We start from the raw sequence: 27,940 nt of genomic DNA on the forward strand, positions 1-27,940 counted from the left end.
ACCCCACCCCAAATGAGTCGTGCAATTCAAAAAGGGCATAAAAAGTATATCACAAACGTGTGTAGACCAGTGGTGAGGATCTCTCAAGGGCCACATTAGAACAATGGTACCTTCCAATCTGGCCCATGGTCTCCAAACCTCTGCCCCACCCACATGAAAATTTGGCTGTAAAATGTGAGTGATTTTCTTAAGTGTTGCAGCTGGGAAGTAAAGGGCTAACTAGGGTGCACTGATATTAGGGGAGATAGTCCAATTCATGTAAATGAGACTTCATTATAATTTTACTTGCTGAAAAGGGGGGGGGGTACCCCTCACCTCAACAAATACCACCATATGCAGCAAATGGGCTTTGGAAATTGTCTGATTCATGATGCTGCTGTGGAGGGAAGTTTGGGGTGGGGAAGGTTATTAACCTTTTGCTTTTCAACAGTGCCACTTTCCTGAAAATGATCCTATGGCTATTAGGCTTGCAGAAAATAGTTAAATTACCCAATTGTGCAGATTAGGGGAGGGAATAGGGTATGGAAGAAGATGAAGGGATGAGAGAGAGAAGGGTCAAGTCTGTGTAAAAGATAGCGGTTTAATTGACATGGAAATGAGAATGCCAAAATATGTATTGGTGAAAAAGTTTAAGATGGGGATTTTTTTATAGGGCTATATTAAAGCCAAGGAGGGCACCCTGAGCTCTTGCTGAGTTAATGATTGCTGTTTTCTGGAAACTAATATGTGAGTGTTGTAACCTTAGATAATGTGATGACAATAAAGATATTATTATTATTATTATTATTATTATTATTATTATTATTATTATTATTATTATTATTATTGTATTGGGTTGGAAGTCTTCATTTTGAATGTAGTTGCTTTTGTGTCTTTTGTCTCAAGGCTTTGTGAAGTCAGGACATGCAAAATACCCTCTCTGACTGAGAGAGGGAGAAAACATACCTAGGCTAAAATGGATGTTTTGGGAAGAGACAGACCTTTGTTCCTAGGTCTGCTGCAATTATTTCATATTTCAAAAACTGCTGAGCCTGTGCTGGAAGCACAAGACATTGTAAGGGTGTTTTGGATGTATAATTTACTGTACTCTGTTTTGTTTCCAAAGAGTTCTGCTAGTAAAATTTGAATAAGATTTTCATGGGTCTGGACAATGTTTCATTTCCAAAAGGAGTCAGTTTTTATGCATCCAGTCACTTCAAGCTGTGCAATATTAATATTTGTAACAGTCTGTTTCTGCCAGCCAAGCAACTCCATGTCTGGGTTGTTGTGGCCAGCTTAGGATGGGGCACATGCCTTTATAGGTATTGTCTGTGCCTCTCAGCATAGCATCAAAGCAAACCAAAAATGATATATCAAAGCAAGCAGATAAATATATGCACGTCTAGGAGAAGATAGCTCCATCAGTAGAGCACGAGATTCTTAATGTCAGGGTTGTGGGTTTGAGCCCCATGTTGGGCAAAAGATTCCTGCATTGCAGGGGGGGTTGAACTAGATGACCCTTATGGTCCCTTCCATCTCTACAATTCTATGATTCCCACAGCAGATACCAATTAGTCCCAGGCTTATATTGAGTATAAAAGTGGTGTTTACAGGCCTTCCAGGACATTTTCAACATTTGGTTCTACACAGCTGGAAAGGGTGCAGTAACAACTTTCCTGACTATACACAAAGGGATGTTTGGACTCAAAGAGGGCTGTCAAAAGTTGTAGTAAGCTTTTATGAGCACCTCTTCCTTCTTATGTATTTTACCCTTGCCATTCACCCATTATGGTTTCTCCCATTGGTTTATCTTTAAGGGCATGGGAATTAAAGGAAACCTCTGGTTTTGATGGCATGCCATATATGTACAAAAACAATGGTTAATTTCATTCCAAACGTGAGGAAATTTTCTACAGATTTAGAAGAAACCATTCTGTTCCCAGCCTGCATAAATGGGGTGATCTACCCAGGATTTCTCCCTAAATAAGGGATAGACGATATTTTATCCAGCAGAATAACATTTTCTCCTTCCAACAACCACAGCCAGCATGGCTAGTAACCAGGGATGATGGTAGATAGGCAGTTGTAGGAGAACAACATCTGGAAGATCACAGGCTCCCTATCCCTGGTCTAAATATTGCAAATGAAAGCAATTGTGCTCAGCCAACCTCACTGTGAAGCAGGTGATATTTTCTCTATTTCCAACGAACAGAGGATATATGACACCAGGGAGGTATTTATCTACTCAGCAATTATGAAAAGCACTATTATTCATTTCCTTAGTCTGCAACAACAAGAATAATAAGATTTTTTATAATAAGGAGTCTAAATTTTGAGCTCACATGAGAACTGGTTCCAGTGTGACACACAGGGTGGGTGGTCTGTGCAAGAAGGATAGGGATAAATGTACTATCTACTGTTACTGCTGTGAGTGTGGTGAAACATTATGTTATGCAAGTGTAGCATGGGTAGGCATGTTTTTACATGCAGACACTTGCTGTTGCTACTACTGTGGCAGCTGCAGCTCCCTCGTTTTGCCTGTGCAGAAATGACAGGAAAATGCAGAAATATCCAAGAGCATTTGTATAAGCCTGGAGAAGTAATCATTGGTGGCATTCTTTCTCTAATACAACCTTTGGAGTATTCACTCAATTTTACAGCTGTTCCTGATAGCAATCATGATGGTGCTGTGTAAGATTTGTACAGTAGTTACTAGTAATCAGTTTTGCCAGATGGTATTAGATTTATTATCAATTTAAACTTCTGAACTTCAAAAGTGCTTTTCATATTGTATTACTGAAGTTAATGGGAGAGCTGTAGCATTAAATTTTGTTCTTGTAATAGATTTATTAAAGGTCCAGAAGCTACCAAAGATCTTTGAAGAGCTACCCACTCAAACACCTTAAACTATAGATCAAAAGCCCACCCCTTGTTTTCCTAAAGAAATGGAAGAGGAGCCTGTTCACTGTATTCCTACTACAGTGGATTTTTCGGTGCATGCACAGAAGCACTACTACATGTGCTTCTGCGCATGCACCGAAACCCAGAAGTAACCCGTTCTGGTACTTCCGGGTTCGGCGAGGTGCACAACCCAAAATCATGCAACCCGGAGCGTCTGTAACCCGAAGTATGACTGTATATGATAAACATAATAAGCATGGGACTGGGGTGGGAGAGAGAAAACAGTGCAGGGTTCATGAAGAAAGTATCCTGACCAGCCCCACTCCCCCCCCCATCTCAGTGTGAGAGTTCCACATCTACTGTTACAAATCTTCTGTTACAAATTTTAACTCCAGCTGATCCCAAGGACAGAGTACTGAATTTTGGTTGCATCTGGCCCAGTTTTGGAATGAAATATTCTCCCCCTTCCCCTCCATTGAACAACTCTACTCACACATGCTGATTCAAAATACATTCCCCTGACTCACACTTATTTTCTGATCTTAACCCTCATTTATCAAGCTAGAGTGTTTTGTTTGGCTTTGTTTTTTGGAGCAGGAGGTCTGACAGCTCTTCTTTTACACCTGTGCTACTAACTGCAATTTATGTTCTCTCTAATTGATGTTTCTAAGTCTCACTCTCAACCTCATTGCAGTGTAAAGTTAAAACATTATCAACATGTCTTTGCCTTGATTTTTGCCATCCATGAGATCAATGACAACCCAGGGCTCCTGCCCAACATCACACTGGGGTTCGATATCTATGACAACCTATTTAACTCCATAAGAACATACAAGGTCATCCTGGATCTACTTTTCAAGCAGAGAAAGAATATGCCCAATTACAAGTGTGACAGAAAAGATGTATTGTCTGTTATTGGGGGATTCAGTTCAGAACACTCTATGCAGATGGCCATCATCTTAAGTAACTACAAGTTTCCACAGGTATATGCATATCAATATATATATGAATGAATTCAGCAGTGTTTAGTTTGCTTTTCATTGTTAGTATGTTAGTGTTGTAAATATTGTTTTGTTGATTATAAGTGCTGTAATGCTTTGTGAATGTTATAATATGACTTTTCTTGTGGTTGTTTTATCTGTTCAATCTATTTTTAAAGTGGTTCTGTTAATAGTGTTTTATAGAAGTGCTTATTTTATTTATAATTTGTCAATTGTTTATATCATTTATGTTGCAATTGTGATGTTCTACTATGTTATTATTTATTGTATGTAAACTGCTTTGTGACTCATGTGAGTGAAAAGCAGCATAGAAATATAACAAATGAAAATGAAATGAATGGTGTCCATTTGCTGTTCAATTATATTCTTTCAATTTTCCCTTTATTATAAATAAAATTGAAGAAAGGAGTAGTTGGTTGTCAAAAGTGCCAATTATTAATACTTATTGAAGCTGAATGTCTTTGAGAACTGCAGTTTCTTCTTCAGGAGCAATCTAGAGATAAATAAAGTAAAAATCAACTATTGACATACGTACAAAATACAAATTTTGTAGAATATTCAATGCTTAGATTTATCAAATAGAGAAATGCTACCTTTATTTATGTATTTATTTATTTATTTATTTAAAATGCAGCCTTTATTTGGGATCAGTATATAGCACTCACCCTGTGGAATGCCCTCCCATCAGATGTCAGGGAGATTAAGAACCACACAACTTTTAGAAGAAATCTTAAGGCAGCCGTGTATTGGGAATTTTTTGAATGTTTGATGTTTTATTAAGGTTGTGTGTGTGTGTGTGTGTGTGTTGGAAGCCACCCAGAGTTTTTTTGGGGGGAGTATAAAGAATATTATTCTTACATTTATATATGTTTATATTGGTTAGAGTAGAGCCATTTAACCAATGGACTTTCATTATTTCATTTATTTCAATAGAGCTACTCTGAGTATGGCTAAAACCCATTCATTTTACACATGAAGAATAAAAAAATAAATACCTTCGGCTATTTGTCAAGAAGCATAAGAAATACTAAATATAAGAGATAATCTCCAGATTGTTAGCTTTTGGTGCAGTTTCCTATAATGGCAGAGTGGATTTATTATTATTATTATTATTATTATTATTATTATTATTATTATTATTATTATTATTATTATTATTATTATTATTTAGAGTTTTAAAATCATATACCTCTGTTTCTTAGCTCACTTTTGGTTCATTTGAGGCTGCAGTAAGTGGGAAAAGTGATTTCCCTTTTTTGTACTGGATGGCACCAAGGGAAACTACGTACCATATGGGGATCATCCAGCTACTCTGGCATTTCAAATGGACATGGATTGGCCTGGTTGTATCTGATGATGATGCTGGGGAAAGCTTTGTGCAGAAACTGACTCCTTTGTTTGCCCAGAACAAAATATGTGTTGCCTTCTTGCAAAAGGGTACAGCAAATGACCTTGCTCTTAAACATAACATTAAAAGAATTATAGTGATGGCACAAACACTTATTTTAACTCATGCCAATGTGATTATTATTGCAATGGACTCTCTCTTATTCCATATATTAGTGTTGTCCTTAGAAGGCATTGAATTAAAGAAGAAAGTCATAATAGGGAAGGTCTGGATCATGCCACCGCGGTGGTATTTCAGTACCTCTCCCAATGGACAATTGATTGGCAGGGACATTTTATTTGGTGCCTTTTCTTTCTCAGTCCACACAAATGTGGTGTCAGGATTCCAGGAATTTCTTCTGAACATAAAGTTTGATAAAACACTAAGGACATTCCTCTGTTTAGTCTGGCAATTTCTAATAAATCAATGTGAAAGCTGTAGAGGAGTGGAGAATCTGGAGGATCTTCATTCAAATGTTTTTGAGATGGATATGTCTGGTGAGAGCCACGGTATCTACAATGCTGTCTATGCTGTGGCACATGCTTTGCATGCTGCATATTTTTCCAGGCAAAGAATAATGTTGGATAAAGGCAAAGTGGAACATGTGAATTTTCACCCATGGAAGGTAAATAAATCACTCTGAGGATGGAATTTGGCTATACATCATGGGATAATGGGCATATTTTGAATTTTGAGAATGAGTCTTGGCCACCAGTCACAAAATGGTTTCCATGGGTATTATAGGACATACTTTTGGGTTCAATTGCATCCACAGGTGCAATTTTGGCTCCCTACTCCAGGGAATGTCCTTGTGTGGTTGTCTGAAGCTGGTGAGGGGTATGTGTCTATTTTTTTGTTTAGCAAATTGCTGTGGGGAAATTCTCTTAAGATGTTAAGTAAAGTATTGGGGGGGGGGGGTAGAATATATTTTTCTCCCTCCTCAACCCAATGAAAAATAAATGGAGAATATGGAATTTGCTAACTATTTTGTGACATTTTAGTTGCCCTTCTATCAATTTTGGATTTGCTTTTGTAGGCCAAGGTGACTACCTTACTTTTATAAATAAAATAAAACCAAATAACTGACACCAATGAATTCAAACTGAGAGGTTGTAAGTTGATAGGGAACTGAGGAAAATATTATTTCCATGTTTATGTTAACAGTAGTTTGTAGATGTCTGAATGGATGAGAGTAAGAAGATTCACTCCAGTTGATAATAATTGTTGTAGTTTCTCCCAATCAAGTTACACAACTAATTCACATTGCTATTCCGCTTTTTTGTGGAGGCAAAATGATAGAAATCTTCTGAATTTGTACTTTGGGTCCAGTTTTAAAATGCTTGTACATTGCAGAATTGAACAGGCAGAAACAATGGGTTCCATTTTATAAAATTTATTGCATTGTCTCCAAAACTAGCTCCATCCTTTCCTGGAAAACATCCACTTTAACAATGGAGCTGCCCAAGAAGTCTTGTTTGAGAACAATGAATTGAGCATTGGATATGATATCATCAACTGGGTCACTTTCCCCAATCAGTCCTACCAAAAAGTCAGGGTTGGAAGAGTTTCATCAGGTCAAATGTTCAGCATTATCAATGATGCCATTGTGTGGAATAGAAGGTTAAAGGAGGTAGGGACACGTTCCATATCTTAATAGAATGGTGCTACTCTTGGTTATCTGCATTGCTGATGTGAAACCTTCAGTCCATCATTTGTCTTGAATGATCATAGACTGGTGCACTATATCTAGATAAGTTCAGATAAGGTGTTTCTCCGCAACAGACCACGTTGAATTCTATGCAAGGCAGGTGGCAGGGAATTGTTTTGGACCCTGGCCAGTGGTGCTGGCAGTATTTGAGTCTCTGATGACCCCGGGAGACAATCAGCACCCATGACTGACTCCTAGGGGCAGAGCTGGGGCATAGGCCTGATGGAACACTGTACTTCCTTAGTGTGTACCATGACTGTAAAAGAAGAAGCCTAGACTATGACAGCTTAAGTCCTGCTGTCATTGACTGATATTCTCTCTCTCTCTCTCTCTCTCTCTCTCTCTCTCTCTCTCTCTCTCTCACACACACACACACACACACACACACCTTTGTCACAGCAAGACTTTAATTCATAAGCCTGACTCACATATGTCACAACTCAGCCAGGGAGGAAATTGGGCAGAGTCTCCCAAACTGGTATTGTTTGAGGCATAGAGCTGGAAAACAAATGTCACACACTTAAGTTCCTGTGGGATCCAGGGAAGGTCAGCGGTTCAAATCTGTGCAACGGTGGTGACCTCAGCTTCTGCCAATCTAGTAGTTACAAAACATACCAGTGCAAGTAGATTAATAGGTACCACTGCAGTGGGAAGGTAAACAGCATTTGCGAGCACTCTGGCACTCATCATAGTGGCCTGTTGCACCAGATGCGGTATAGTCATGCTGGCCACATGGCCCAGAAAGCTGTCTGTGGACAAACAGCAGCCCCCTCAGCCTGAAAAGTGAGATGAGCACCGCACCCCATAATCGCCTTTGACTGGACTTAACTGTCCAGAGGTCCTTTGCCTTTTACTTTTTTACCCTTTTGATAGGGTAAAAGCTGCTTTTCGTCCAAGCTGCTTTCATCACGTCCTGGCTTACTTCCCTTGTAAGCGCCTCCTCTCAGCCTCGAGACACAGAAGGTTAACCCTTCACTACACCCAACACACACCTTCTTCCTTTCTCAATGAACTGCAGGGTAAATCAGTACAGGTATGCATTTCTTAATGCTTGTTTAACCTGGAGGTAGGCTGTCTGAATTGTGCATTGCTTTGTAACGATTTGTTGGGTCTCTGGACCTTAATAAAGATTGATAATGATATATTTTTATAAACAGATACCACCACGGTCTACATGTGTCAAAAGCTGCCATACTGGACACAGAAAAATAGTTCAAGAAGGAAAACCAGCCTGTTGCTATGACTGCACTCCGTGCTCAGAAAGCATGATTTCTAACAAGAAGGGTATGTAGCAATATAAAGATATGCACAGGGAAATGTGTTGCAGATTGCTGCATACTTTGTATGGAGCACAGCTCAGCAACAAAAGGATTAAAAACTGCTCCTTGTACAGTGTAATCCTAATCCTGATCAGGAGGATCCCAAGAAATTCATGATTTTAAAGGATTGAGGGGTTAGAGCAGACTGCCTCAACCTTGGCTCTCCAGATGTTTTTGGCCTACAACTCCCATGATCCCTAGCTAGCAGGACCAGTGATCAGGGATGATTGGAATTGTAGTCTCAAAACATCTGGAGGGCTGAGGCTGAGGAAGCTTGGGTTAGAGCCATTGCTTTCAAAATAGGCATTGTTCCTTCCTGAGACTTCTCTCAATCTGGATATTATAAACAAAACTCCACAAACCTCTAGAGCAGGCATTTTACTGAAGTTCACAAGGCACACGTAGAGATATTTGCTCACATTCGAGTGTATGATGTTCTTTTGCTTTGAATGAATGAAGTTAGGAAACTCTCCATGAAGTTCTTTATGGTGTTTTCTATGGAGTTTTTAATGGAGTTTTTTAAGAACAAGCGAATTTGCCTCTCTTCCTGGGCTTGCAAGAACTAAACTGAACTAGGTTGTAAAGGACAGAAGGAGGTTTTCTCTGCTCTGGGCAGAGCGAATAGAAAATAAAATACTCCTGTGCCTTCATTTTCCAGCCTACTTTGGGGAAAGGCACTACCTTTCCTTAAAGGGACAACATTATTCCTTTTACTGATACTAATATACTGATATGCTATCACTAAATAATTGAAACGGGGGCGGGGGGGGGGCAGAACAGATATTTCTGGGAATAAATGGACTAAAGGGAAATAAATGTGTTGAGACAATTTTGGCCAACACTAATTGCGTGCATATATTGTATATATATTATATTGCAGATGCAGCTTATTGTATCAAGTGCCCAGAAGATCACTATCCAAATGAGAACCATGACCAGTGTATCCCTAAGGTTATATATTTCCTATCTTATCAAGAGCCCTTGGGTTTTGTTTTGGTTAGTGTTGCTCTTTCCTTTGCTCTGATCACTTGTTTTGTGCTACAAACATTCATGAAGAATTGGAACACACCCATTGTCAAAGCCAACAACCAGAACCTCAGCTGTGTTCTGCTCATTTCCATCCTGTTATGCTATCTTTCTTGTTTGCTCTTCATTGGCAAACCTGAGAAGGTGTCCTGCCTTCTCCGACAAATGACTTTTGGTATCATTTTCTCTGTGGCAGTTTCTTGCGTGTTGGCAAAAACAATCCTTGTGATCCTGGCCTTCTTGGCCACAAAGCCAGGCAATAGGATGAGGACATGCCTGGGCCAAAAAGTGGCTATTTCCATTGTTCTTTCCTGCTCCCTCCAACAAGTGTGTTTTTGTATTGCATGGTTGTTGACCTCTCCACCATTCCCAGATGTTGACATGTACTCACAGACTGGGAAGATCATACTGGAATGCAATGAAGGTTCCATCACCATGTTCTACTGTGTCTTGGGCTATATTGGCTTCCTGGCCCTCTTCAGCTTCATTGTAGCTTTCTTAGCCAGAAGCTTGCCTGACACCTTCAATGAAGCCAAGTTTATCACCTTCAGCATGCTGGTGTTTTGCAGTGTTTGGATCTCCTTTATTCCTGGTTATCTGAGCACCAAGGGAAAACACATTGTGGCTGTGGAGCTTTTTGCCATCTTGGCCTCCAATACCGGGCTGTTGGCTTGCATCTTCTTCCCCAAGTGTTACACCATTGTTTTCAGGGCTGATCTCAACACAAAGAACCTGTTAACTGGAAAAAGGATTGGCTGATTTTGCATGTTAATATCTCCATTCATTCATCCAAATATGTAATTCCTGCAATTTGCTCACTTTTGTGGTATGTTGCTTTTAATCAGTTTTCTAGTGACACAAGTGTTAATGAAGTATTAATAAAGTAGGGCTGGTAAAATAGTTGACTTTGGGATGTCAGGTTGAATGATGGAACCACACTGGAATAAAATGAAGACTCCATCATCACGTCCTACAGTTAGGTTTCTGGTCATCTGCAGCTTCACTTTTGCTTTTCTAGCTGGGACATCACTTGACATGTTCATTCACACTGAGCCCCTCGTTTTAGGCATGCTGGCTTTTTCTAGTGTTTGGATTTATTTCATACCTGCTCATCTGAGCACGATAATAATATACTAATGCTATTTAAATGAGTCCGTGGGAGAGGGTAATTAGTAATTGTAGAGTAGGGTGAACTGTACTAAAGATTGGAAGGATGAGACACACAAGGAAATAAAAATAGAGAGGTTTGTTCTTTCCTTCTCCCATGTAATGGATTATAGGATTGCCACCTTAATTAGTCATATTTAGCTTGAAAAGCCTCACTTATTTAAATGGAAACTGAATGCAACATAATGATTGACCTAACACCACACACTAGGAATGATTGATATAGCCATGTTTCTGAAATATAATTTCAGCACACTGTCCCTTACTCATATTAGCTCTCAAACCTCATCATTAAACTAGTTACAGACTATATTCTCTAGTGCCTTGTTATTAATATTTCTGTCTGTCTCTACAGAAATAATCTCTGGTGAATCTTGCTTTTTTAAAAAAACAGAGAATAAAAGATGTGCAAACTGAATGACAGAATCTAAAAGAATTAAAGGTGTTTAGATAAAACCACCCAGACAATAGGAACAAATATCAGGAGTGTAGGTAGGGTATGAAGGAAGATTCTTAAAAGCCATTTCTGAGATGAAAAGTCATGGCTTGAGTCATATTTGAGTGAGATGGACAAATATGACAAAAGTGTGACTTAGGAATCCCTCACTCCCCCCTCCCAAAATCCAGAAGCTACCCAGATATAATCATTTGAATGAGACACATCAGAAGAAAAGCCCAAATGTGCAGAAGCCGGTTGAGAAAACTAGACAGAAAAGGTAAGGTTTGTTACATATCCCTTATCCACTCTCTTCATTTCAGATGTAATTGTTTCAGTCACAACCCATAATAAAATTTCATACATCATTTCATACAAGGAAACAAGGGAAAATGAACACTTAACAGCAAACACAAAAATGAATTCACACCCCATGATTAACAATTCAGCAAACTATCTTTTGGAGGTTTTTTAAATGGCTGTTTCCAAAAGCATAGCTGTATTAGTCCCTTGCAGCAAAACTGGCAGTCTTCTGGCATCTTAAATGCCAACAGATTTAAAAAACTTATTCCATAATAAATTTCTTGGTATTGAGTGAGGTGCCACAAGACTGTCATATTTGCATTTTTCACAATGGTGAACAGTCTACTTTGACACATAATTTTGTGATTAAATATTTCTGCATTATTGTTTAAAATACTTCTTCCTCCCATAATTAGGATTACCTGATGGAAATTTTTATGCAGCAAAATAGAACAACAATGAATCTATTAATTCTCCATGGATTTGGGGACCTCCAGGAACTTCAGTTTTTTGTTTTTCCACTGTTTTTAGGAATTTATGGAATAACAATGGTCGGGAATTTTCTTATTTTATTATCTGTATCAGTTGATAATAAACTTCACACTCCCATGTATTTCTTTATTGGCAATTTATCATTCTTGGAACTCTGGTATACCTCAAACATTACCCCCAAAATGTTGGTGGATTTACTGAGAAAGGACAAGACCATTTCATTGACAGGCTGCATCATACAGCTATACATTTTCTGTGCCCTGGGAACTGTTGAATGCTTTCTCCTGTTGCTCATGTCATATGATCGTTATCTTGCCATCTGTAATCCACTGCACTATGCCAAATCAATGAATTGGAATTGTTGCCTTAAATTAACTGCTGGAACATGGTTATGGGGCTTCCTGTTAGCTGCTGGGCTGAACATCATTGTATCCATGTCTTTAACACTTTGTCGCCCCAATCAGGTTGATCATTTCTTTTGTGACTTGACACCCTTGTTGAAGTTGTCCTGTTCTGATATCCACCTAGCAGAAGTGGCCATCTTTGTAGCATGCTTTGCTGTGTCATTAGTTCCTTTTCTTCTAACCATCACATCATACGTCTCTATCATACTGACCATTTTCAAAATTCCATCATCATCTGGAAAGAAGAAAGCCTTTTCCACTTGTAGCTCTCATCTAATTGTAGTAAGCTCCTTCTATGGGACTCTGGGCATCACATATGCAGTCTCTATAGGGACACAGTCAGTAGAATTAAACAAAATACTTTCCTTGTTGTATACTGTTCTGACTCCTATGTTTAATCCCATTGTATACAGTCTGAGGAATAAGGAGGTTAAAGAAACACTAAGAATGTTGTTGAGTAAAGCTTTGGCTTTCATAAACTGGTCAAATGCTATGCAGCAATATTGATAATATTTCCCCCCAAAAATGTTGAGGTTGGATTTGCTATAAGTAAACTGCAGCAAAAGGCAGCAATACAGGGCTTGAGACACTGTATGCCAGCACCACAGGACACATTATACTACAGATGTGGTAAAATCTTCCAATTCCTTCTAGTCTACCTAAATACTTTAGCCTTCCTTAAACATTCTTGAGACACACTTTCTGAGAAGGGAACTTGCAAATCTGCTTTGAAAATCCCATTACCTGCAATCTTGTGACCCAAGTCTGGAAGCTCCCTGATAAATTCTCATAGTCCTATTAAAATTCTGCGCTCGTATTTTCATTATTTCAAATTATAATGCACTCATCATGATAAATATTTCTAGGTCAATTTACAAGGTGTTGGCGCAACACTAGCTTTTCAACAGGGGTGCTGCTGCTGCTGCTGCTGCTGCTGCCCAGCAGGGTGGAGAGTGAGGTGACAAGGTCTGCAGGGTATGGTTGAAGTGATGTGAGCACAGGGTTGGCCCCCCCCTGTGTACCAGCACCATGCTAACCTCTTTGCACCCCTTTTGCTCCTGGTAAGTGGCAGCTACAACACTGCTGGAAAGCTAGCATTACAGCTCCACCCTTCTGACTCTTCCTTTCTTTCTCACACGATGTATCTAAAATAGCAAGTTTGAATTTTTATGTAAAAGCTTTGTAATTTATTTTGACATACCAAGAGAAATGAATAACAAGCTTATCTTCCCAATGGATGTGTTTGGGATATGGTATACATTGCAGAGCTCTTGATTTACTGGTTTTTGTTTTAAGTAATTACCACCTTTTGTTTCTTTGACGTATACACTATTGTTTTGACAGCAATAAGATTCTATTTCTTTTTATGTGTTTTAAAATTTAATACAGCTCCCCTCCTCTCTTCTCCCCCAACCTTATACTGTACACAACATAAATGTCTCACATCAAATGTAACTGATTTGTAGAAAAGACTCTATGACCTGAAAATAGAGACAATACAGTACTTTTGTAACCCAGGAAAATCTTTAATAAAGCTTAAATAAATAAATACAAAGAATAAAGATTAATTTGAGACACAGGAGCCTTTGCATTTAACTCAAAACATCTGTAGGCAGGATAATGTATTGAAAGCCACAGAGAGGTCAGTGACACGCTCCTTCCATTGGCTTGAATAAGCTTCTTCCTTTCCATAACTATAATTATCATAGGTGTGCAGCCATCATGAGAAGGTAAAAGCTGTTTCCATGCATTTGTCCGAACACACAAAGGGTTAAAATAAAGATGGGGCAGGGGTGCACATACAAGGTCTGTAAAGTATAATTAATTAATTGACACTGGAATAAGAATGGCTCTATGTATTGCCGAAAGGTTTAACATTGGAAAATTCCACTGGAGTATAGCCAGCAAGAAGAGCTCTCTAAGCTGCCTAAATGGGTTGATAATTCGGTATTGTTATTGTTCTCTGGTAGCTCTGTTGTGGTGGTTTTAACCTTAGACCATATGAGAGGTATTGAATTGTAAATTGGAAGGGTGGTGGCTGAATCTTTGATCTCAGGTTCTGTGGAAGTAAGGGTGTATAAATAACCCCTCCAGTGCGTGAATACAGCTCCAGGGAAAATGGAGACTGTAAGGAGAGACAGACCTCTGATTTTAGATCTGTTTGAAGTATTTCATATTTTATTTCTAAGGTGCTGAGCCTGTGCTGGACTTGCACAATATATTCTATGGAAATATTTGGATGCATCTTTGATGTTTTTGTTGTTTTGAGGCAAGTTCTGCAAGTAAAGCTTTAATTAAACTCATGAACCTTGCCAATGTTTTATTTTCAAAAGGAGTGAGTTTTTATGCACCCTGTCACTTCAAACTGTTCAATATTAATATTTGAAATAAAGCCACCACCCAGAGTACCCTGACAGCTCTTTGGCCCATCAATGCTTTATATTGATCTGATATATGCTCAGCTTGTTAATTCCCCCAGGTTTGAAAGCTCTTCACACTGTTCTGCAGCTGTCCCATATGTTGCTTGCAAGAATCTGAAATTGCCAGATGCACAGAATATTCAAATAAAGAATTACCCCACTGGAGGGATCATGAACAGTTTTCTTTGACTTTTCCGTGGATCTGTAAGCAGGGGCAGTCTCCTTCCATCTCCTCCATTTCTTTACATGCCTCTCCCCACCAATGGTAAGTTTTTTGTACTTTCAGTTTCCAACTGCTTAAGAGCAGACATGGTTCCATGCTGTCTGAGACCCAATATTTCCTGAGATGTGGAACAATATTCACTTAGGAATATCCTCATCCAGAGATCCATAATGAATGCACGAGAAAGCACAAAAATCCATGGAATGGACAAAAAGATGCACAATTTCAGGGCTGGGATGTGGGCTGTGTCCACTCTCCATATATTGGCTATCAATTGGAATGACTAAACTCTGAATACAGCTGATAACACATTCACATCACACTGAAAGTATATGACGCTTCAATGTTTATACCTTATTCACAGATTGGATGTGTGTGTGTGTGTGTGTGTGTGTAGGTGGTACATATGCACATAAGTATGTTTCAGAAGAATCTGTACATTTTTTATAAAAAAACCAATATCAGATATGGAAACAATAATTTTTAAATAGAAATTTACAGTGATCTGTACTTCTCCACATTCACATGGTATGCCAACATTCTCTTCACTCAAGTGGCAATATAGGCTTTCTAGTCAAAAGCTTCCTCAATGCATTCTGGACATCCTTGTTCCTCAGACTGTATATAATAGGATTAATCATTGGTGTCCCCACTGTATAGAGCATAGAAAAGACTTTGCTTAAGTTGGGATACCAAGTTGTTGTAGGTACACCATACACCACCATCAGTGTCCCATAGAACACTGTAACCACAATGAGATGTGAGGAGCAGGTGGAAAAGGCTTTCTGTTTGCTTTTGGCAGATGGGATCTTGAGGATGGTGGAGACGATTTTATAGTATGATATAATAGTGAGAAGGAAAGGAGAGAAGGTTACAAGGATGGAGATAAGAAAAGAGGGGAACCTCACTTTTTGTGTGTCTCCACAGGCAAGTTTGATGACAGGGGCCAAATCACAGAAAAAATGATTGATCTCATTAGAAGCACAGAAAGGCAACATAGAAACCATTATTATGGTGAGCACTGGGGTCAGAAACCCACCAATCCACGACCCTATTGCTAGCTGAATGCACACTCTGAAGTTCATTAAGTTTCCATAATGCAGTGGTTGGCATATGGCTACATAGCGATCATAGGACATTGCTGCTAGAAGAAAACACTCAGTAACTGCCAAAGAGCCAAAGGTGTAAAACTGGAGGAGACAAGCTGAGAAGGAAATGGCCTCATGGGCAGTCAGTAATGTTTTCAGCATCTTTGGAACCACACTGGTGGTGTACCATATTTCTAAGAAAGAGAGGTTTCCTAGGAAGAAGTACATAGCTGTATGAAGGCTGTGGTCAGTCAACACAACTGCCATGATAATTATATTCCCTGTTAATATTACTATATAGACTGCAAGGAATGCCACAAACATAGGGATCCTTAGCTCATGAAGGTTTCCTAGTCCCAGCAGAATGAATTCTGTGATCAGTGTATGATTAGGGCTTCCATTTCCATCTGGAAAGAGAAACACACGGGGTATGAAGGAAAGGAAGACCAACAGAACAAGAAATTAGTTCAGCATAATTTGAATAATTTGATTTGCTATAAATCATATAGTGTCTTAGCAAATCCCTTAGATTGTACGATCACATGCAGCCATGGGAAAACTCCTTGCTAGGTGCCAGACTACATCAGCCATGCACATAAATACACACATAGGAAACTCACAACTTCCACCCCATACTGGGCTACCTCCAAATGCAATGCTTTAATTATCTCTTATGAGTGTATGACACTCATTCATTTTCATGGTGACCAGAGCTGAAGGAACATCCATGGTGTGAGGCAAGTGTCTAGGGCTGTCACCTCTGAACTATGTATTGAATTCCCAATCACTAATGATGCTTTTTGGCATAATATAAGCAGCCTTCTAGGTGTGTCAGAAAGGAGAATCAGGGAAATTAGACTAGATGAGCTTCAGCAGGACTTTTTTCAAGGGCTGTCATTTGGTTCACACAGAGTTTTAGCCAATTAAATTCTACAGAGTGGACTCACTGATATACAGTGGTCCCTCGGGTTAAGTACTTAATTTGTTCCGGAGGTCCGTTCTTAACCTGAAACTGTTCTTAACCTGAAGCACCACTTTAGCTAATGGAGCCTCTTGCTGCTGCCGGGCCGCCGGAGCACGATTTCTGTTCTCATCCTGAAGCAAAATGACATGTTACAGACTCCGCTAACCCAGAAATAGTACCTCGGGTTAAGAACTTCGCTTCAGGATGAGAACAGAAATCGTGCTCCGGCGGTGCGGCAGCAGCAGGAGGGCCCATTAGCTAAAGTGGTGCTTCAGGTTAAGAACAGTTTCAGGTTAAGAACGCACCTCCAGAACGAATTAAGTACATAACCAGAGGTACCACTGTACCATGCTCCCTCATTCAAAGAGGAACTGGACCCTGTGATGGAAATATGGGGAACCTGTAGTTCTGCATAGATTTCTGGACTCCAACTCACATTAACCCAGCCAGCATGGCCAGAGATCAGGGATGATCAGAGTTGCAGTCCAGCAAAATCTGGATGGCTAAATTGTCATTAATTCTACTCAATATTGATCTAGAATATATTCCAATGTATAGTTACCAGAGTAAAAACTTAAACACGTTGCAGGATTCCACCAAAAATAGTCCAGATTAATTAATTAATTAATATTTCATCCAGCAGAGCTTTACTGCTACTGAAGGTAAATGAGCATAATGTTCACAAATCCAATACATTCAGAATTGGCACTGCCCATAAGAAATCCAGTTGCAGCAGACTTAACTTAAACTTACAATAACTTACAAGTGTAAACTTTAATACTAAGCATACTATGTACAGAACACCACACCAGAATGAAAAGCGATAGAAAGAGAAAGTGAAACCCAGGCTTCTTCTGGCCTATTTTTATAGTCAGCATGAGATAACAGAATCAGTTTAAGCCAGCTGTACTCAGCTTCTCTAAAGGAATAACCCAAACATCTTGAACCTTCTGCTTGTTTCTTTCACACAGAGAAGCTTCCAGAACGCTTCAGATATCTACATATCAGATGAATACTTTGAGTAAATCCATTGAAGGAATGGGGACATAAGTTAGATTTCAGTAGGTCTACTTTAAGCTTAGGTCTGGATGCAATTCAGAGTTACTGTTTAAATGTGCTTTCAAAGAAGGAAGGAAGGAAGAATAAATTTTGTTTTACCTTTCAAAATATTGCCTCCAAAATGCATCTTGAATCTCCGTCTTGACAATTACCACAGAGTATTTTATTTCTCTCTCTTCCTGATACTTAGAATATAGTCTTTAGAATATAACCGAAAACCTGTTTTGATGTAAGAAGCGGGAAAAGTAGTTCGCTCAGTATTTTATGTGGAGGAAATGGGAGGAGTGATGTGACATCCTGGCAAACCAATAAATGAGGTGCATGCATCACCAATTAAAAGCAAATTATATTTGGCAGTGCTGTACTGACTTGATTGCAGCAACAATAGGGACTACTTTGAATCACCAGTATATATACACTTGGGAATATTTAATTATGAATCAGCTCAAAGCCTAAGTTACTGAAAAACAAGGGAGGATATAATCAATATTTGATATTGGGGAAACCCAGCCGAGTGGGTGGGGTATAAAAAATTATTATTATTATTATTATTATTATTATTATTATTATTATTATTATTATTATTATTATTATTCAGGATATTTTGCCCACTTCTTGAGTTGGATCAGTAAAAAAATAAGTTAATTACTTAAACTTAAGTAAACATCCAACCATCTGTAGCCACTTGGGAAGAAAAAAATGGCCCTTTGAGCTTTCCCCCTCTGTAATAAATTCTGTGTAAACATGTGGTGAAATACATTAAAAATAATACAGATACAACATGGTGAATGCCACAATGGTTTTAAACCCCTAATTATGAAATTTTAATGTATTCAATTTGTCAAAAAGATTGGTGCTTATTTTAACTTTTTATGTGGTTTGTTTCTATGGAGCAGATCCTCAGTGCAGGCTGGCATGGTTTAATATTGAAATTGCCCTATAACCCTAGTACCTTTTCTATCTTGTCCAGGACATAAGAGAACAACTGGCATCCTCTACCTACTTAACACTTAACCAGATTGCCCTGGCAAATATGAAGGTTATCAACTCCCTTAAGGAGGAACTCAACTTCAAACAATGAAGCTAATTTTGGGGTAAATTTCTGATTTGGGAGCCATAAATAAAAACATAAGAAAAGCCCGTTCTCAGAACTACAGAGATAAGAACTCCCCCCCCCCCAACAGTAGTGTCTTTCCCTTTTCAGCTCAATCTTATCTCAGGAAAGCATGACAGAGTAAGGTGTATGGAACAATTTTGCACCTTCATTTATTATACAGGAATAAGTGAGGCCCCCCAAATATATTTAAATTATAGGTTCTTACAATGGCAAATTAGCAACACACATTTGCTCCAACTCTTTCCTCAGCACTCTCAGTTTCTGTAGATTTATAATGCTAGATACATCCACTCCTTCTGCATACCTCTAAGAGAATTAAGATTTCTTAAGAATAGAATATTTGAATGTAACAATGACTGGGCTCTGCCTACATACAATTAATTTGTAACTGGCTAGACAGGTTGTGCATTTAGTTGTGTTTTTCTTTTCCTAGTAATAAATCAAATTTGCTGCTTGTGTGGAAGTATATGAATGTGGAGAACTCCATACTTCGGATTCCCATCTTCAGGTATCCCTACTGAATGAATGGTAATCAAGGTGACAGGAAGACCCAGTCAGCTGCCCATTCTGCCTTAGTACTGGCCAGTGGGGTGTATCCTCAGCCTGCTCAGACTTAGGGAGACAGCATATCTGCTGCTTCTGCATCAATCATACACTTGTGGGTGAGGTGGTGGGTCGTCCTTTTAAGGGTTGGGGGGGGGATGCCTCCGTCCCGCTTCTTTTCCCAGCAGCACCACCCTCCCTCCCATCTCTCAATGTGGCTTATTCGTCGCTTCAGGGCCATGTAGGAATCTTTGGCAGATCCACCTCTGGGTGGGTTGGTTTTTTCACCTACTGCATATTGAATAGCTGAGTCTGTTAGGATTTTTATCTCACCAGCTGCTCAGCGAGCAGCACAATGGTTGTTTATATCATGTGAGTGTCTGGGAGTGTGAGACAGGAAGTCTCAGCACAGTCTCAGTACTGTGAAAAAAAGTTACTTTCACTTCTGAGTGAAGTGTTCTCTTCCGTACTGCTGCTCAAAGAGAGCAGACACACTAATGGGTTCTCTGTATATATGGACTGTGAAATAAAGTAGTTTATAGCTGATTGTCTTTTTCTTCTGCAATGAGATGCCAGAAGACGAGTGTGCTCCTCTCAGGAGGGAGGGGTTGCTTATTACCGGTGTCTCTGGACTGAGGAAGATTTACAGCCAGAGGGTGACCACTGGAGAGACGCCTCGGTGTCTTGGGAAGGTGGCAGCCTTCCCGGGCATTTTTCCAACAGGGTTGTGGGCATTAGATGGTTTGCTGGCCTGTTAATTAAGTTAATCTGCTATTTTATTCATTCGTTTTTGGCAGGAAGGGGAGTTGTTGTATCCTCAGCCTGCTCAGACTTAGGGAGACAGCATGTCTGCTGCTTCTGCATCAATCATACACTTGTGGGTGAGGTGGTGGCGGGTCGTCCTTTTAAGGGCTGGGGGGGGGGAGAAGCCTCCATCCCGCTTCTTTTCCTAGCAGCAGCACCCTCCCCCCATCTCTCAGTGTGACTTATTCGTCGCTTCAGGGCCATGTAGGAATCTTTGGCAAATCCACCTCTGGGTGGGTTGGTTTTTTCACCTACTACTTATTGAATAGCTGGGTCATGGGCATTAGATGGTCTGCTGTACTGTAAATTAAGTTAACCTGGTATTTTATTCATTCGTTTTTGGCAGGAAGGGGAGTCATTGTGTTTCAGCCTGGTCACCCCCTTATGGCAGGTGCCACAGAAAGACTGTAGTTGGTCAAGGGAGCCTTGGATTCTAAAAGGTTGAAAACTTCTCCCCTAGTGGTTGCAATTTATTCCTGCACCAAGTGTTTTCCCCCTGCAAGGATTTTTAATAGGGCACCAGGGAATTATATGCAGTTCACACAAATTGGATGTTCAAGATGTATTAAAGAAAAACTCCACCCCAATGGGTGTGAATTATACCTAAAGTGACAGATTGCTTAGAATTGGTCCCAAATGCTCGGTCTGTCCTTCAAATCCCTTGGTGTATTCCTAGACTCTCTATGTTGAAGGGCCTGTGGGAACACAGCACGGCTTAAGTTATCTAAGGGATTTCTTTTTCCTCCAGAGGAGTTTAAGACTTGATAGGGCTATATTTTCAAAGCTGAGGTGAAATCTTGAAGGAGACGTGGCTTTTAATAAGATAAATATTTCTTATTCAACTAAATTAATTTGAGTTACAAACAGCTGTGCAGGACAGCATCCTTACTTGAATTTTTAACTGGGTGAGTAGAAAGAATAAGACAGTCAATTAGTTGTTGAAAATAGTAACAGTGGAAGAATAGTATATATTATAAGTTAATTGATACAAAGAGAGCAGTAAATAGTTGGTAAGTGGCTCTATTTTCCAGTGTGTTTCGGAATATAAACTTTGAGAGAATTCAACTTTTTGTATTCTCCTGAAGCAGTTCCAGCTTCCTGATAAGGCAATGGGCCATGAAAGGGAACAAAGGATGTGGATCTGTACAAGACAGAAAATGGGGCACCTTCTCCATTTAGAAAGACAAAGTATTTGATTAGAAGTGGTGTGAGCTAGAAGTGATTTGAATGTGAATGTGAATGGCATAAACCCCTCCATTGTAATCTCAAGTAGTGTGTGTGTGTGTGTGTTTTAGTGAAATTGAACATATCATTTTGTGATAGATAGCTATTCCTTGGAAAGTTCCAAGATGGCGCCGAGGTAAGACACGCATACCGGAGCTCCTCGGCTTTCTTTTAATCTTCCTTTAATTCTTTATATTTTATCTTAACTTACCTAGTCAGTCTTCGAAGCATCTTATAATTGCTGCAGCTATATGCCATGGCAACCTTCTGAGAGACTTGGCCCTACTCCAGATTGCTGCAGACTGCTCCTTGTTTCTCTCTTATCTGCGGGCCGGCCTCGGCTGCTAAAAGAAGAGAACGCCATTATCTTAATTGGAGAGAGGGCTCAAGAGGAAGACGTGGGTGGTGTTTAAATCCCGAATAAGTTATCGTTCGTTCCCAGGCTGCTGTCATAGAGGGCTGAGAGAGGCCAGTGGAGCCAGGACACTTGAGTTAAATGTTATGTTAATTTAAGAATCGTATAATCCTTGGCCTGAAGAAGTATGGGTAAGGACAAACTCTTGAGAGACTTTGACGAGCCCCTATCACCCCCTAAACCAAAACTATCAAGGTTGGTGCCACACCGGAATAAAAGAGGGAGTGACCATGCCGAGCATTGTCTTGCGGTGGAAACTCAAAATCGCTTCCTACCTCTAATTGATTTAGAAGACACTCCAACTCTGACGACTCAAAATTTTTCAAAAGTAAAGCCAGTAAAGGAGAATATGAAAGAAAAACTCTCACCACAGGATGATGGTTTCACATCTGATGGGGGGGGGGGTTCCCAGCAAATGGGGCCCCTTCTCCATTTAGAAAGGCAAAGTATTTGATTAAAAGTGATGTGAGCTAGAAGTGATATAAATGTTAATGGCAAGAACCCCTCCATTGTAGTCTCAAATTGTGTGTGTGTGTGTGTGTGTGTGTGTGTGTGTGTGTGTGAGAGAGAGAGAGAGAGAGAGAGAGAGAGACTACTGCATTAAAAATAAATTAGTGAAATTGAACATATCATTTTGTGATGGATAAGTAAAGAGTACGTTATGAAAGTCAGTTTGTATATACTGCATAAGCGTTCAACTACATCATATTATGGCAGGAACACATTTTCCCCTCCCTCCAATACTACTTTACAGTAATTTAAACAACGGGAAATTTTTTATTCTAGAATATCATTCACATGCTTTCTTTATATTTCAAGACCTTTTAAGATTTTGTTTTTAAGTTCCTGTGGCATGGTTGGTAGTTTTATTGTGCACATTTTGTTTCTGTGCTGAGTGTGGTGTTTTGTAGTGATTTGTTTGTGTGTTTGGAGGAGCAGTGATCTCACTTTCATGATACTTTGTGTTTTAAAGCTTATAGGCCTTATTTATTGTTCTATACTAAGTTTTATAGTTTTACTTTGTGGACAACATCATATATGTGATGATGTACCTCATAAAGAGAATTAAAAATGATATTCTTTCCTTCTTTTTAGAGGCATATGCATAATGTTGAAATCATTGCTGACAGAGGCTTTTTAAAAATCGAATTCTAATCTAACTTTATTTAACCTATCAATTGGAAGGAGAAGGCATGTAACCTGAGGTACTCCATGCAGCGCAGGTGGGTTCAGTGGTTTGGCATGACTATGGGCAGGTGCAGCTAGTTTGCTGGCTACCACCATTCCTAGATTGGAATAATCTAGGATCAATCCCTGGCATAGTAACCTCCCAAGTAGAGTATTGTGACTCACTCCATATGGGCCTGCCCTTGAAGATAGTCCAGAAGATGCAACTGGTGGAGCAAGCAGCCACTAGTGTCCTACGCAACATGAGACCCGAACACCTCAAGAGTACCTTCCCCCTGTATCAATCTTCCAGTGACTAAGGTCCAATGGGAAGGCTATCCTTGTTGTCCCACCAATGGTTTAGGCTCACAATATACAGTAGTAACATGGAACAAAACCTTATCTATAGTGATAACCCACTTAGGGAACACACACACTATTGGGCTGTTTGATGATACTGACAGAAAAAGGTAGATAAAGTGAGGTTTAAACAGAAGTCAAAAGCAAGTAATAAATAAATCAGTGAGGGTACTGGGTGAGCCTCCATTGGAAAGTATTTTGTTAGCAGATAGCCACAATGAAGAAGGATCTTTTCACCTTACAAGATAGTGAGAGTCAGTGATATTGTTCTAGAAAAAGAGGTGCTGGAATTCACTATGAATGCCTCCCTCATTCTCTTCAAATGGCGATGATGATCTTAATACTATTATGTATATAGTACATTAACTGACTTTACCCCATGAAATAATAATATATTCAGATATATATCCGGAACTCAGCTCCCGGATGCTCTTCTGGTACAATCTGTCCCTACATACATATCTCCCAAGGGAAGAACAGAAAGTGGCCCTCCAGCGTTCTATTTGCAAATAGAGTTGATGTTGCTTCTCTCAAATACATGAGTGATTGTAAAGAAAAATACTACTTTTGGAATTTATTTGTTTGCTTGTTTATATTCCTCATTGTGAAGTAGTTGCCTTTGGTGATATATTTCTATGTGATTTTGCATTTTGCTATTATATCACTACCCTGTGTTTCGTTTGTTGAGGAACTTGGTTCGGGCAAGTTCCAGCTTTAAAAAAGCCCCAGTCAGAGTATTTGGGGGGGGGGGGGAGTCATGACAGATAACAGGTTGATGGGAAAGGTGCAGGGGCAGGTTCATGTTGGATATATATATATATATATATATATATATATATATATATATATATATCCCCAATATTGTATCATTTCCTGGTGGATAATGAATTTGTTAATTTGGCTATTTGTTCGAGCAGTTAAAAGAAGATTGATGGGAAATACAAATGAAGGATCGCAAAATGGAACAAAAGTGATGGAATTCATCCTTCTTGGCTTCCCGGGATCTCAGTATTTACAGATGTCCATCTTCATGCTCTTTCTTATCATGTATGTGATGTCACTGCTGGGAAATGTGGCCATCATCATTCTGGTAATAGCAAATCGTTGTCTCCATACTCCCATGTATTTCTTCCTATGTAATCTCTCCTTCCTAGAAATATGGTACACTACAGCTTATATCCCTAAGACTCTTGCCATCTTTCTGGGGAGGAGCAGAAGCATCTCTTTCACTGGCTGCATCCTTCAGATGTACTTTGTGTTTGCCTTTGGATGCACAGAATACTTCCTGCTGTCTGTCATGGCTTATGACCGATATTTGGCCATATGTGATCCCCTGCACTATAGCACCATCATGAACAACGAGCTCTCCAGGAAACTGGCAGCTGGCTCCTGGCTATGTGGTTTCCTCATTATTTTTATACCGGCCTTTCTAATCACAAGATTGTCTTTCTGTGGGCCCAGTGTGATCAATCACTTTTACTGCAACATTGATTCCTGGATAGTTCTTTCCTGTAGCAATACCTATGACATTGAGATGGCAGTTTTTGTAATATCCATCATTGTCATATTGGGCTCCTGTCTGATCACCTTTCTTTCCTACACATGCATTATCTCCACTATCCTACGCATCCCTTCTGTACAAGGTCAACAAAAAGCCTTCTCCACATGCTCGTCCCATCTTGCTGTAGTGCTCATTTGGTATGGCTCCACCATCTTTCTCTATGTCAAACCTTCTAAACGGACATCCCTAGAAATGACTAAAATTGTCAACATCTTGAACACAATTGTTACTCCATTGCTGAATCCATTCATCTACACACTACGAAATAAAGAAGTGAAGGATGCAATCAGAAGTTCATTGCATTAGGCTTACGGTCCCAATTGCATTAATGGAGGCATCCCCCACAACAGCTGGTGGTCGTCAGTGAATGAAAAACAAGGATGACAGAGGGTAAATCATCCTTGCAAACTCCCACAGGGACAGGGGAAATGGGCTTCACTCACAGTTCATCTTGGTACCTGGCTTTTGAATGGAATATGGGAGGCAGGGAGGCGCTGAGTGCAAAAGCACTTCACCTGGCGAAATCCCTCCTGTGACGCCATTAAGAAGCAGAGGTTCTCCATTTAATGGGATACAGTGGTGCCTCGGGTTAAGTACTTAATTCGTTCCAGAGTCCATTCTTAACTTGACTTAAGTGTTCTTAACGTGAAGCACCACTTTAGCTAATGGGGTCTCCTGCTGCCGCTGTGCCACCGGAGAACGATTTCTGTTCTCATCCTGAAGCAAAGTTCTTAACCCAAGGTACTATTTCTGGGTTAGCTGAGTCTTAACTTGAAGCGTATGTAACCTGAAGCATATGTAACCCGAGGTACCACTGTATTTAATTGGCTTTAAAGTACAGTGGTGCCCCGCAAGACGAATGCCTCGCAAGACGGAAAACTTGCTAGATGAAAGAGTTTTCTGTTTTGGAGGTGCTTCGCAAAACGGATTTCCTATGGGCTTGCTTCGCAAGACGACAATGTCTTGCAAGTTCCTGCTGGTTCCCCCCCCCCTTTTCCTAAGCCGCTAAGCTGCTTATTAGCTGATCCGATCAGCAGATAAGCCGCTAAAAGCCACTAATAGCGCTAATCCGATAATCCTTCAATGGGCTTGCTTCGCAAGACGAAAAAACCGCTAGACGAAGAGAATCACAGAATGGATTATTATTGTAACTGAAATGTAACTGACATTAATTAAGATTATGGAACACAGTGATATAAGATTGGAAATGCACCCCAACTATCATGTGGGGAGCCACTTTGACAGTGCCCAGAATGTTTTTGTTTGAGCAAGGACCTTTTATATCAAGACGTCCTTGCCCCACCATCCAGGCGGGGTTAAGAAGGGAGAAGACATTTAGTAATCCCACATGAATAGCGGGGCAAAATCCTGCAGCATGCTCACAATAGTGTATTTGGAGCGCATATCGGTATTACATGTACAAAACGGAGAGTGGCTCAAAAATTTTATTGGCCAGGCATGGGGAAACAAATAAAACAATACTGTCAAGCCTGTGACATATGTCAGAGAAGAGGCACCGGTCAAGACAAAACAAAAGCCAAATTGTGCCCCTTGCCTATCATATCAACCCCTTTTCAACGGTTAGGCCTGGACCTGATAGGGCCATTGCTTAGAGCCAGCAGGCGGGGAAACAGATACATCCTCACCATAGTGGATTACACAACCAAATATCCAGAAGCCATTCTGTTGCAAAATATTGAAATGGAAATGGTGACAGCCTCTTTAATTAACTATATGAGTAGGTTGGGCTTTGCCAGTGAAATAGTCACTGACTTGGGTTCTTCTTTCACATCAAGACTAATGAATAGACTATGGGAAGTGTGTGGTATTAAGCATTTAACATCAACACCTTACCACCCTGAAACTAAGAGTTTAGTTGAAAGATTTAATGGAACCCTAATGAGAATGATTAATGCCTATACCACAGAAAATCCCAATGATTGGGACGACAAGATACAACCACTACTGTATGCATATAGGGACATACGCCAAGAAAGTACTGGGTTTAGCCCATTTGAATTATTGCTGTGATGTAAAGTAAAAGGGCCCCTGGACTTACTTCGCATGAATTGGGAAGAACAGTGAGATCAAGATCCAGAGTCCATTGTGGAGCATTTGTTTAATTTGCAGAATACCTTAAAGAGATCCCTAGAGTTAGCGGGGGGGGGGGATTTAAAAAGTGCCCAAACCAAGCAAAAAAACTGGTATGACAAGAAGGCATGGGTAAGGTCATTTACACCTGAAAGTGAAGTATTGCTGCTGAGACCAATTAAAGGAAACAAACTACAATTAGCTTGGGAAGGACCATATAAAATAAGGGCCAAAATGAATGAAGTAAATTATGTGATCCAACAAGGAGAGTAAGGGTGGAAAGTGGTGCATGCAAATATGATCAAACCTTATTTTAGAATTGAAAACTGGGCATTGTATGCCCTACGAGAGGACCCATGTGAACCAGACATACCATGTTGGTCTGATGTACTGTTAATTAAGTTAATCTGGTATTTTATTCATTGGTTTTTGGCAGGAAGGGGAGTCGTTGTGTTTCAACCTGGTCACCCCCTTAAGGCAGGTGCCACAGAAAGAATGTAGTTGGTCAAGGGGGCCTTGGATTCAAAAAGTTTGAAAACTTCTCCCCTAGTGGTTACAATTTGTTCAAGTTTGCTCCTGCACCAATAGTGTTTTCCCTCTGCAAGGATTTTTAATAGTGCACCAGGGAATTATATGCAATTCAAACAAATTGGAAGTTCAAGATGTATTAAAAAGTCCACTTCAATGGGACTGAATTATACCTTAAGTGACAGATTGCTCAGAATTGCTCCTAGATACTTGGTCTGTCCTTCAAATCCCTTGGAGTATTCCTAGACTCTCT

General features: G+C 39.8%; 2 protein-coding genes across 2 annotated transcripts; one reads left to right on the plus strand and one right to left on the minus strand.

Annotated features, from left to right (window-relative positions):
- Nucleotides 1-15,305: 15,305 nt before the first annotated feature.
- LOC308570581 (olfactory receptor 10R2-like) lies at nucleotides 15,306-27,872 on the minus strand. Its single transcript, XM_081165500.1, has 2 exons — nucleotides 27,861-27,872; nucleotides 15,306-16,261 (listed from the first exon to the last, which is right to left on the minus strand). The coding sequence occupies exon 2, from the start codon at nucleotides 16,176-16,178 to the stop codon at nucleotides 15,312-15,314; it is 867 nt and encodes a 288-aa protein (XP_081021626.1). The 5' UTR covers nucleotides 16,179-16,261; nucleotides 27,861-27,872; the 3' UTR covers nucleotides 15,306-15,311.
- LOC308570552 (olfactory receptor 6F1-like) lies at nucleotides 24,439-25,453 on the plus strand (the record flags this gene model as incomplete). Its single annotated transcript, XM_081165459.1, has 1 exon — nucleotides 24,439-25,453. The coding sequence occupies one exon, from the start codon at nucleotides 24,439-24,441 to the stop codon at nucleotides 25,372-25,374; it is 936 nt and encodes a 311-aa protein (XP_081021585.1). The 3' UTR covers nucleotides 25,375-25,453.
- Nucleotides 27,873-27,940: the final 68 nt, after the last annotated feature.

The sequence above is a fragment of the Podarcis bocagei genome (assembly GCF_964188305.1).
Source record: "Podarcis bocagei genome assembly, chromosome: 13".
Classification (NCBI taxonomy): Eukaryota; Metazoa; Chordata; class Lepidosauria; order Squamata; family Lacertidae; genus Podarcis; species Podarcis bocagei.

Coding starts and splice junctions, on each gene's coding strand:
- LOC308570581 (XM_081165500.1), bottom strand. CDS start 16,178: ATGTTTGTGGCATTCCTTGCAGTCTATATAGTAATATTAACAGGGAAT.